At 43.1% G+C, this 12,360-nt stretch overlaps 1 protein-coding gene across 6 annotated transcripts in view; it reads right to left on the reverse strand.

Moving 5' to 3' along the window:
- Nucleotides 1-12,360, reverse strand: part of LOC139408215 (suppressor of tumorigenicity 7 protein homolog) — a 75,259-nt gene that overhangs the window by 7,775 nt on the left and 55,124 nt on the right. For all 6 annotated transcript variants that reach the window (XM_071151908.1, XM_071151911.1, XM_071151933.1 and 3 more), the window contains 10 exons: nt 5,966-6,048; nt 4,410-4,569; nt 3,498-3,552; nt 2,855-2,970; nt 2,551-2,626; nt 1,979-2,133; nt 1,695-1,792; nt 1,005-1,119; nt 513-585; nt 87-189 (listed from right to left, as the gene is read on the reverse strand). In XM_071151908.1, the coding sequence (XP_071008009.1) occupies nt 87-189; nt 513-585; nt 1,005-1,119; nt 1,695-1,792; nt 1,979-2,133; nt 2,551-2,626; nt 2,855-2,970; nt 3,498-3,552; nt 4,410-4,569; nt 5,966-6,048 (1,034 nt within the window). The remainder of the gene's footprint in view (nt 1-86; nt 190-512; nt 586-1,004; nt 1,120-1,694; nt 1,793-1,978; nt 2,134-2,550; nt 2,627-2,854; nt 2,971-3,497; nt 3,553-4,409; nt 4,570-5,965; nt 6,049-12,360) is intronic.

Below are 12,360 nucleotides of genomic sequence, written 5' to 3' on the forward strand. Positions count from 1 at the left end.
TATATTTTTGTGTTCAGTGTGTGGAGGTACAGTAGCAATAATGCTACTAGCAGTGTTAAGTGCGTAGCTCCATTGTTGTGCCTTACTTTGGGGACGTGTGGGTTGAACTCCACAGCTCTGTGTATGGCTTCTACAGCATTCATCTCTGCTGTACTCAACCCTCGCCTCGACGCTGCCTCTGGAGAAAACCTGCATGGGGAAGAAAGGACACTCTCAAAGATGGGTGTGTGTGTGTAGGTGGGGGATCAGTGTGTGTGTGTGTGTGAGAATGAGGATTATTGAGTGTATGAAAGTGTCAATGTGTGCGTGCCGGCAGGCATAAGGGCTAAGAAAAAAACGTGTTTTCACAATACACAACTATTTAAAAATAAAATGACCCCTAACCCATTTCAAAATGCAAGTCACTCAATACCATTATCTCGGTGTCGCACACATAGCCCCAGGCTAACTTTTAAATACTAATCCAGGTACTCCGCTTGGTGCCAATTTAACAGTAGTAAAAGGATACTCACTTGTCCGATACCGCCCTGGCTTTGAGCAAAGCTGCTGTGTAGCATATTGTTGCAGATTTGGGTAAACTAATATCTGCAAGGAGACAAAGCAGACATGAACAGTGTTAAGTGGAGGAAAAATAACAATTACACACAATGAAATGACAATAGACAGGGGAGAATAGGACAGTTGGGATAAGACACGAAGGGTTTACAAGGTGTCAGGATTTTACTACAATACTGTCTCACTTTACTTCAAGTCATAACGGTTAGACGTATTCATCTATTATCGAATTATTCGTTATCTAAATGTCTGTCATACAAACTTCCCCTTGCGGCTGGTCGTCTAATCCACAGAAATACAATCACAAGTGACATTGTTAGCGCTGCATAGATGTCTGTTATAGAAGCATTCGAGCGTCACCAATAAGCAACGATTAACATGGACTCTTTTCACTCACTGTGTGTGTGTGTGTGTGTGTGTGTGCGCGCGCCAGTGTGTGTGTGTCCTACCGTCGTACTTGGCTAGTACGGCCTGTACGTCTGCGTAGTTCTGTAGCTCTAGCAGCGACTCCAGCAGGTTCTCATGGATATTGAACATACTGAGGAGAGGGAACTCCTTCATTAACTGGAAAACATACAACTGTTGTTACATGTAATACCGGACAGGCAGTGAAACACAACACAGTCAGCAACATGAGTTTCAGTTCACCCCCGCCCAGTCCCACACAGCCTCAGACCTAGCCTGGTCCCAGATCTGTTTGTGCTGCCTTGTCGTCATCCCCTTTTTACTGTCATGGCAGAATTGGCATGACAATGACCATAGGGGATGGCATGTGACAGCACAAACAGATCTGGGATCAGGCTACCTCAACCCCCCCCCCCCCCATCCACAGGCCCCATCAGGCCTACATGGTCTATCTGAGATGGTAGAATTTATTAGAATTTTTCTTTTTTTACATTTACTGATACATGTCCTTATCAAATACCCCCAATTGAATGAATGTCAGAGAATATCACCATTGAAAATGTATCGTGACTGAAAACGTGGGCATATAAAAACGAGACAAATCCTAACTGTCACTCAAGTACAATTTTCACTTAGTCCCCCCCCCCCCCCTTGGACTAACTGAACATTCAAACTAAAGTGGAAACTAGGATTCACCTGTAACACCCTGGCAGCTTGGCGTATACTGTACTTACGTCTCTCATCATTTTGACAGCTTCTCTGGTTCGTCCCAGCTTTCTAGAGCACATGGCCAGTCTCCTCTTAATGTATACCAGAACATTGGTGTCCCTTCCTGAGAGACACAGCACAGTTATTTTAGCTGGTGTAACAGACACACGGACGGACACATGCTTACAGACACATGCACATTCAGACGAATCCGTCAGTGGGCACCCACGAATGCATTTATTTGCGTATATGTAAGCGTTTGAGTGCGGGTGCGTATGTCCGACTGCATGTGTGTGTGTACTCTACTCACTGTGCTGTGCCTCATACTGCGCTCCGTGGTGTTGAAGCTGTTGGCTGCGTCTGTAGCAACCTTCTCCTGCCTTCACGGCCTGTTTGAAGAGCTTCTCTGCTTCCACGATGGTGGTAGCCTCCTCCTCTGCCAGCAGGATGTACGCTGTCGCACAGCTGAGAGGAACAGAGAGAGAATTTGGGGGGGGGAAATGACACAGCAGAAGATGGCATAGCTGGAGGATACAACAGGGGGAGACCAAGTACCTGCACTAAGCAAAAATATAGTAAAAGAAGAGAGTAATGTGCAAATCTGCTGTTTGCACAAGTCAGAGGTAGGCCAATAACCTACTATATTAGCTACAAACAGTATTTTATGTGTGCATCTTACACTTTTCGTTCGGGGTGTATACAGCAGAGATGTGGTTGAATCCACTTCACTTCAGTCAATTGAGGTGAAATTATATTTACGAATGATTTATTAATGAAGAGTCCTCGTGGAGAAATAATGGGTTTATTTACACGCATGAGTGAACTGAGGCCAACCACGTTACACGGCATGATAGCGCTGTAGGTGAAATAAGCACTACTCACTCCTCTAGTTCAAGGGCTTCGTGTGCGGCAGAGATGCGTGCCTGTGGGTTCCTCTCTCTCCACGCTTTCTGCATTACTGAAGACACAAACACGTTAGTTTGTGTTATTGAGGTCAGAGAGGTCACGATGACAGCACTTGTGAACATGAATCATGAACATGACTGTGTGTGTGTGTGTCTGCGCATGTGTGAATGTGTGTGTGAATGTGTGTGCGCATGTGTGTGTGTGCGCGCGTGTGTGAATGTGTGTGTGTGTGTGTGTGAATGTGTGTGTGTGTGTGTGCGTGCGTCTCTGTGTTCCTTACTGGCGTCAGCTGGCCGGAGGTGGTCCGAATCACATGTGAAGAAGGTCTGGTGGTCTTGTGCCGAGAGATTCATGTCGTAGTACGTGAGTGGCTCTCGGCCCGTCACCCACGTATACCTGGAGGGCGCGCGCACACACATTTAAATTATTATTATTTTTTTAAGTCTAGGGGGCGTGAGAGAGAAAGAGAGAGGTAGGTTGAAGAGAAGACAGATGAGAAGAGCGAAAGAGAAAAGAGAGGTGGAAAAAGCTGATGAGGAGTCACGAGGCAGCACTGATCTAATTTACGAGTGTGGGCTCCTGGTGAGGCAGGGATTCTCTCAACCTGTTGGCATTAAAGCTGACACCATGGGACAGCATATCAGCCCCAGCCATTGCTACCAATTCTCCAGGGAGAGGGAGCGGGAACACATAGCAGGGCAGAGAAACAGAGAGAGGGAATGAGGGAAGAACAGAAAACAGGTTGGAAAATAGTGAAGAAAACAACAGATCAGAGGTTGAGAGAGAGAGAGAGACAGAGAGAGACAGAGACAGAGAGACAGAGAGAATCAGGAGTTATTGAGGGAGTGAGGGGGATGAGAAGAAAACAAAATGGAGAGTGAGGGAGGAGAGAGCTAGAAAGGGTGAGGGATCATGTGACTCACCGGTTATACTCCGCCCCTCGAAATAAATTCAGTGGATTTCGCCATACTTTACATTCTGGGGGAACAAAAGGAGAAAGACATAGTTTGGGTGTGTCAGACAAAGTAGAGTCCTAAGTGTACCTCTGAGCAAGCTAGGGATCAAGTGTACATCATGATATTCCTACACTAAAGTACCTTACAGTAAGACCATCTCATAGAGTCTATAAACTTTAGGTCCGTACTACCAGACTGCGTCCCAAATCCACAAATAAAACACCACTAGCCAGTTGTCATCTTAAAATCACTCTCCTTTACCAGACAGAGGGATTACAACAGCAAATAATTATAAAGCCATTTCTCCAATCATGCCGTGTTGATTCAACACGGCCCAGATAATCCATTTAACCCAACAAAAAACACACACGCATTGGATTTCCTATTGGTGTGGGAACGAACAATAAGGCTCTCTATGGTACTGAACGCTCTATTTGGCTGTCGTAGGCCTACATGCCTCTAATCAAGTGTGTGGGCAAAACAAAGAAGACTTCTATGGTAAATGCTCTATCTGGTACCTCTACTAAGTGAGCTGGGTTGCGTCTCTATACTTCTGGCTGTAGTAAAAGCTTGAGCACAGTGGTTCCCAACCCTTTTGTCAGTTACTGTACCACCAACTGAATTCTGCTCTGCCCAGAGTACCCCTGAAGTACCCCCTCGTGTGCATTTTACCAGTAGGCCTATGATCTCATGAGCCTTCCAAGTACCCCCTGTGGATAGGCCAGGTACCCTTCATTGGGTTTAGTAATCCGGGCTGGAAACCACTGCTCTAGCATAAGGGCGAACACTAGATGGAGCATTTACATATATATCTCTTCAGTAAATAATTGTTTATATCTAGCGAATGCTCTACCTATCTAGTAAAACTCAGAGTCTTACCGGACACACTCTGTCGGTTGGAGTCTGCGTCGCCGTTACTGCTGTTGGAGTTGGTTGGGGAGCTGTTGTCCACGCCGCCCAGCAGAGGGCGCAGGTGACTCACTGACACCTGCTCGATGAAGGAAGTACCGTACTTCCTGAAGTACCACCACTCAAATATCTGATGGGACAGACAGGAGGCAGTTCGTTCAGGGATGATTCAGCAGGGTTCGAGCCATAGAGAAACAATATGATACTTATTGTATGTGTTCTATTCAGTTTTTATCTCTACATTCAAAGACTCAATCATGGACACACTTTCTGACACTTGTGTCTGCGTCGCCTGATCTTTTGTTGTCTCTTCCTTTTTGCCCTTCGTGCTGTTGTCTGTGCCTAACATTGTACCATGCTTGTGCTGCTACCATGTTGTGCTGCTACAATGTGTTGTCGTCGTGTTGTGTTAGGTCTCTCTTGACGTAGTGTCTCTTGTCCTACATTTTTAATCCCCCGTCCCAACAGGATTGCCTTTTGACTCTTGGTAGGCCGCCATTGTAAACGAGAATGTGTTCTTAATTGACTTGCCTAGTTAAATAAATAAAAAAAAGGTCCCAAAAAATATTTCAATCCGTCTTTAGGGCTTTCAGTCCAATACCATTTGGGCTACTTCATACGACTGAGACGTTGTAATAGTGTCTTATTTTGGTATGCTGCTTTAAGTACAACATAACCCAAACTAACATAGCATAATGTTTGGAAGTTAGAGGTCTAAATACTGAAGTTATGAGACAAATTGCACGTCCGATACACATTTATACAGAAGTTGCACACAGGTAATCAACACATCAGATACTTCTGTTTTAGCATGGCCTAATCAAGACAAGATGCCCCCGACATGCAACTCAGACTCCGTGTCCGCAAACACGCACACACTCCTCGACCTTAATAGTTTTAATGGTCTTAATCCATACACACCAACGGTATCGCTTTCGTATCTAGGCTACGTCTAGAGCTGGCGATGGAGTCCTAAAGTGACCACTCAATTATCTAAACCTCTCCAGTCTCCACTGACTGTAATTCATATAACTGATATGCATCTGTATTGCAACACATCACAGCCGAGCCCAGTACACAGAATTTCTTCTCCGCTGTAATTATTCATAGGACACATTAAGACGCCTGTGAGACACGTCGTCGCTGCCAGGCGGCTAAACAAACTGGCCAGTCTACGGAGAGAGGTAGGGGGTTCGCTAGCTTGCAGCTCTTCTCTTTTTCTTCTCATTGTAAGGAAGACCACTGCAGCACAGTTCAATCACTGTACTAGACAAATGAGGGCTCAACTTGGTGATCCTGTGTGGCTCAGGTGGCAAGAGCACGGCGATAGCAACACCAGTGTTGTAGGATCAATTCCCACTGGCTTCACATAATATTTAAGTGTAGTGTAGGCTCCGCACTCCCTGTGCTGTAAGTCAGTTGCTTTGGATAAAATGGTCTGCTAAATAGCATAGATTATCATATAATAAAATGTACGTACGTCGCTTTGGATACACGTGCTAAATGGCATAATATTATCAACTTACCAGTATGAGTCCAGATATCAAGGAGGAGGTCCCCGTCAAAGCCACGTAGAACTTGGGGGTTAGGGTGTTCAGAAACATGCTTACTATAGAGGAGACACAGAAAAATACAAACACTGTTAGCATTGCTGTAAAAAAAAAAAGAGGCAAAAACACATTTCCGATACGAATTTAACAAAGCTGTATTGTAGCATAAATCCCTTCTATTACCATTATATTAGGCTATATTCCAGCTAGCTATGATACGGTAGGGTCGTTCCATCTGATTCAATCATTTTCGGACTGCACACCTTTTGATTTGAAAGAAACCTTTCACACATTTGCCCATGGTGGAAGTGGTCGGAAAGCGACCTCTCGGACCTGAATGCCAAAACATTCAGGAAATGTTGGTGCTCAAAGTTGACCCATCTTGCATACCCTGCCCTACAACGAAACGTCCACGTCTTAATCACTGAAAAAGAGAAACAGTTGAGTTTGATTTAATTTGAAAGCTTACAAAACAGGGTTGTTGTTGATTTATTGAAAATATGTTTAAAATATATATTTATTTGTTGTTTAAACGTCAATTATCTAAACGTATGAATTCCGATTTTTCTCATTTTCACAAATGTTGTAGCTTAGACCCTATTTGACATCTGATATATTTGTGTTATTCCCATCATCAGTTGAGACATCGCATAACTATTGAATACATGGTGTGTTTCATTTCAATCATAGAAAGAGAATTCATAGAATGGACCTATCCCTTCAGACCCCTGCAATTTAGCTGGTATACCATTAACATTTAATGAAACTTTAACTTCCAATTACTACCAGTAAGATGTCTATCGATCCACCTACCGTATATTCTATTATCTATATTTCTATGATTTCATTAGATTTCCTATGGAAGATTGACAGTGTAACTTATAACAATGGATATTCTCACTCAAGTCACTATTCTCACTCATGTGTGGACCTCCAACCATCTTTGTGGCAACATTTTAAAGTTGATATTGTAGCTTTATTCACATTTTAGTACATGTATCAGTCAAAACATGACACCCACCTTGTATTCAAGAGTTTGCTGTGTCTCAGCCGATGACGAGCATAACAAACACCTCAGAGGAGGTTAAATAGGGTTTAAGCCTACATACAGTACCAGTTAAAAGTTGACACACCTACTCATTCAAGGGTTTTCTTTATTTTTTATATTTTCCACATTGTAGAATAATAGTGAAGACATCAAAACTATGATATAACATATGGAATCATGCAGTACCCAAAATATTTGAGATTCTTCAAAGTAGCTACCCTTTGCCTTGATGACAGCTTTGCTCACTCTTGACATTCTCTCAACCAGCTTCATGAGGTATGCACCTGGAATGCATTTCAATTAACAGGTGTGCCTTGCCTTCCTTCTTAATGTGTTTGAGCCAATCAGTTGATGTGACAAGGTATTGGTGGTATACAGAAGATAGTCCTATTTGGGAAAAGACCAAGTCCATATTATGACAAGAACAGCTCAAATAAGCAAAGAGAAAGACAGTCCATCATTACTTTAAGGTGAGTCAATCCGGAAAATGTCAAGAACTTTGAAAGTTTCTTCAAGTGCAGTCGCAAAATCCATAAAGCGCAATGATGAAGCTGGTTATCATGAAAGGAAGACCCAGAGTTACCTCTGCCGCAGAGGGTAAGTTCATTCGAGTTATCAGCCTCAGAAATCAGCAAATAACTGCACCTCAGATTGCAGTCCAAATAAATGATTCAGTTCAAGTAACAGACACATCTCAACATCAACTGTTCAGAGGAGACTGCGTGAGTCAGGCCTTCATGGTCAAATTGCTGTAAAGAAACCACTACTGAAGGACACCAATAAGAAGACGACATGCTTGGGCCAAGAAACACGAGCAATGGACTGGTGGAAATCTGTCCTTTGGTCTGAAGAGTCCAAATTTGAGAATCTGGGTTCCAACCGCCTTCGTGAGACGCAGAGTAGGTGAACCGATGATCTTCGCATGTGTGGTTCCCACCGTGAAGCATGGAAGAGTGATGGTGTGGGGGTGTGGGATTGCTTTGCTGGTGACGCTGTCTGTAATTTATTTATAATTCAAGGCACACTTAACCAGCATGGCTACCACAAAATTCTGCAGCGATACGCCATTCCATCTGGTTTGCCCTTATTGGGACTATCATTTGTTTTTCAACAGGACTAAGACCCAAAACACACCTCCAGGCTGTGTAAAGGCTTTTTGACCAAGAAGGAGAGTGATGGAGTGCTGCATCAGATGACCTGGCCTCCACAATCACCCGACCTCAACCCAATTGAGATTGTATGGGATGAGTTGGACCGCAGAGTGAAGGAAAAGCAGCCAACAAGTGCTCAGCATATGTGGGAACTCCTTCAAGATGGTTGGAAAAGCATTCCAGGTGACTACCCCATGAAGCTGGTTGAGAGAATACCAAGAGTGTGCAAAGCTGTCATCGAGGCAAAGGGTGGCTACTTTGAAGAAGCTAAAATATATTTTGATTTGTTTCACACTTTTTTGGTTACTACATGATTCCATATGTGTTATTTCATAGTTTTGATGTCTTCACTATTATTCTACAATGTAGAAAATAGTAAAATAAATAAAAACCCTTGAATAAGTAGATGTGTCAAACCTTTTGACTGGTACTGTAAATTAACATTATGATTTTTTTTTTGGGGGGGGGGGGGGGGGGGCATTTATGCATCTGTAGAAAATGTACATTTAATCTTAAAATCATTTTTTATTTATGAATCATAAAACAGTTTGACAACCGTGTTTTTAAGCTTTCAAATTATATCAAACTCAACCATTAATCTTTTTCAGTGATGAAGACATAGAAGGCTCGTGGTAGGGTGGCGCATTCAAAATGCACTCTCTCCTGAATGTCTCCTGAATGTTTTGGGACTCAGGTTCTAAAAAGTAACTTTCTGACCACTTGTACCCAAAGGTCTCTCTAATATTTTTCGTCACTGAGCAAATTTCAGGTCTGTTGAGCGCAAACTTGAAACTTGTGAAATGTCTGGTTTGCGTTTACTGTGAACACTGAGGCTGTACCCACTTTAATTTACTGTTTTAACAGTGGCCAAGTAGGCTACTGTGGCTATTCAATCATAATGTAGGCCTACCAGAGTGGCCTACCATGAAAAACAATGGAGAAAATGCATCAGATAACATTTTAACATGGAAATAGATGTTCTATCATTCAGCTCACGGTAGCAGCCAATGCAGGCCTACATTCCATGAGACTTTTGAAAAAAAAAAAACATGCACGGCTTGACATCAACCGATTTATCCATTTGTCTTTCAGACAAGGAGGTGACTGAACATTTTGCTGTGTTATTTGATGCAAGAAACCACTTGACAAAATAAAATGTATTATTATTCTCACACTATTATTACAGAGAATCAGACAAATTATGCTACCCTCTGCCTATTGGCTACTTAGCTTATTCAAGCCGGTCTCAAAATACAACACCGCCCCTTTAAGACAAAAAAAAAAGCTCTTCACCTGACTCGCTTTTTAAATATGGCTAGAAATGCACACATTTTGTGCTCTTGTAGGGAGCAATCACTCCTACATTACTGAATACAAATTAGCTATAACTGGGCTAATAACTCATTAACTAGCAAAGAATATGAACAAATGTGCACACGTGGCTACATGCAGCTCTCGCTTTGATCTCAAAACAAAAGCAGAATAATTGCGACCGCTCATGCTGTAAAACAGTCTAGTTCAAAGTGAATGGTACAAATCCATATATAGCAATAGCCTATTTGCATATAAGCCTACTGCAGCTCTGATCGGTTATTGCGAACTGGTCTGTGTAGAGTACGGGCCTGAGTTGTGCCCGTCAATGCAATAGAATCCTACTACGATGCGCTCTGCCTACAACAAAATCTCTTGCCTAGTTCGTTGTGTTTCGGTATGTTGCATTTAAAGTGGCTAATATTGCATTGATCACAATTCCCACAGTAAAGGGAAACGTTGATCGCGTTAACTAACAGGGGAAAACTCTAGAAAGTTGAGTGAAGTTCAATCTCATGCGTCTCTGCCGGCAGTCCCTGGGGAGCTGCCCGGAGCTTAGAGGGAACATTGCTTCTACCATGGGCAAACACGTATAGAAGGTTTCGTTCAAATCAAAAGGGGTACAGTCAGAAAGTGATTGAAATCATATAAAATGACCCCGTATTGAGGATCTCATGATAAAGGGTTTTAACACACACTCTTTCATGCAACACGACAGGGGAGATCAGCACAGTGGTGTCAGTGTTACAGCAATGTCACAATGTTCACTGCTAGGTGGGCTAGCCATCATACACATGACTAACATGGGATACACCACACATGGGATCAGCCTAGGCTAAAGCCCCGCTATGCAGACTGAAGAGGCAAATCCTTAAAACCAGATCATCCCATAATGAGGTGGCCAGTGATGCGATCTGTGGGAGTTTTTGGCCTGGATGGTGGAATGTTGATACAGTAGTAGTACGCCAGAATGTACTGTACATCATGTACTGGCAAGAAAAAAATGTGGAAACACAATGCTGGTAAGGTGAATGATGTAAACACTGGTTTCAAATTGGTTTTAGGCAGATGGGCAACAGAACTAGGCCAGGCGTCTTTATCCACGTCATTTATGGTAGGGGAAACACTGGTGTATTTGTCAGTGGCGGTAGATAACAGGGTGGTTGGATGCCCGTCTAGACCAGAGGGTAGCTGGGTGTCCCTTCTCAAGGAGCCAGTTGTAGAGAGAGAGAGGCTGGGACAAAGACACCACTCAGACATGCCTCGCGCCCTTCTATTAACCACACACACACACACACGGCCAGCCCATCCTACTACTACACTGCAGCACCAGCTGTAGCTATTCCACCCTCTGGAGTGGCTTCCTTCTCCTCCTGAGAGGGTAGCATTATGGAGCAGTCAAAGCCTCACCGACCTAAAACAGGCTACACTCTATGGGAAAGGAAGTGGCGAACAGTAGGCCTATGTACATGTGTGGGGGGGGGGGGGGGGGTTGCCTTACACCTTGTGTACCGGTGAAGATACAGCTGTCCTCCAGTGTGTACAGCCCCGTGAAAGATTGAATCTGTAGGATGATGTTGTTGCAGAAGCAGATGCAGGTTCAAATCTGTCTGACCTTATAACACAGAGGAAATGAAACGTCCACGTGCGATGAATAGGACTAGATGCAATGATTCGTTTTGAGTCTTGGCTCAGTTGAGTTGCATTATAATTGACACTGCAACATATTACCAGCTCTTCACTCAAAGTTTCATTATTTCATCAGTAAAAGGGCAATTAAGATCTAGCTGGCCCACCACCGGTTGCACCATGTCTACAGAAAATGTCAACTGGCTTAATAATCAAGACAACAAAATGTCATTGCAGACCAGTAGATGCGACCTCTAGTAAGGATGGTACACCCGGGTGACCGCTGTTCTGATCAGAATGATCATGGAAGCAGGACACGCTCGCAGAAACGTTGTGTAAATACAAAATATACCACAGAACATGCATGCGCCAGTTCACGCGCAACAGTTGGCCTTTAGGAAAAAGGCAGCAGCTGCAGATCCGACTTTTTCTGAATCTTTAATCGGCCTGACTAAAGAACCTGCAGGATCCCTAAATGCATCTGCGGATGACGTTCTGCGCAGGTTTATATTCTCTAACTTACGCGTAGAGAAAAGGCTACTCAGGCGAATGGTGATCACGTAATACATTTAGGTCAAAGCTGAATCAATGTCTGCAAGATCACATAATAATAGTATTCTACATTACAGAACCAAAATATAATAGCATAGTATATTGTTACCGTAAGACAAAAACACCACCGCATTCAATAGTGAATAATATAATTTGAAGTTTTACCAGTGAAAACATCCATGCAGCATCTGCATACCAACCATTTCATCACAGCATTTAGATCTTGAGTTATACATTGTTGTTTTGAAGTAGCCTACAGTGTGTCGTTTTGAATTATGTACCGAGAGCAAATTCTGAAGTAGACGGTGTTAAAGCATAAAACAACGAGAATCTCACTGCTGATAATCTGAGGTACTCACAGTGGGAGACCATTCCCTCTCGTTAGAACAAAAGCAGTACCTGCTGCGAGCTGAACTGGTACGAACGAACTTAGCAATTCACCTTGTATAATTGCAATGCTCATCAGTGGCCAACAACTTGACTTTGAAACAATTAGAGTGCACAAACTCCCATGCACTGGTGGACTTACCATTTCCTCAGGCCTCACATCATCAAGGTGCCTCACGAACTGGCCATTAATATTTACTTTATTTCATTAAATTACAAAAATTATATACAGTACCAACTCATTCAAGGATATACAGTATATATACAGTACCTACTCATTCAATTTTTTTTTT

Source organism: Oncorhynchus clarkii, chromosome 1 (genome assembly GCF_045791955.1).
Source record: "Oncorhynchus clarkii lewisi isolate Uvic-CL-2024 chromosome 1, UVic_Ocla_1.0, whole genome shotgun sequence".
Taxonomy (NCBI): Eukaryota; Metazoa; Chordata; class Actinopteri; order Salmoniformes; family Salmonidae; genus Oncorhynchus; species Oncorhynchus clarkii.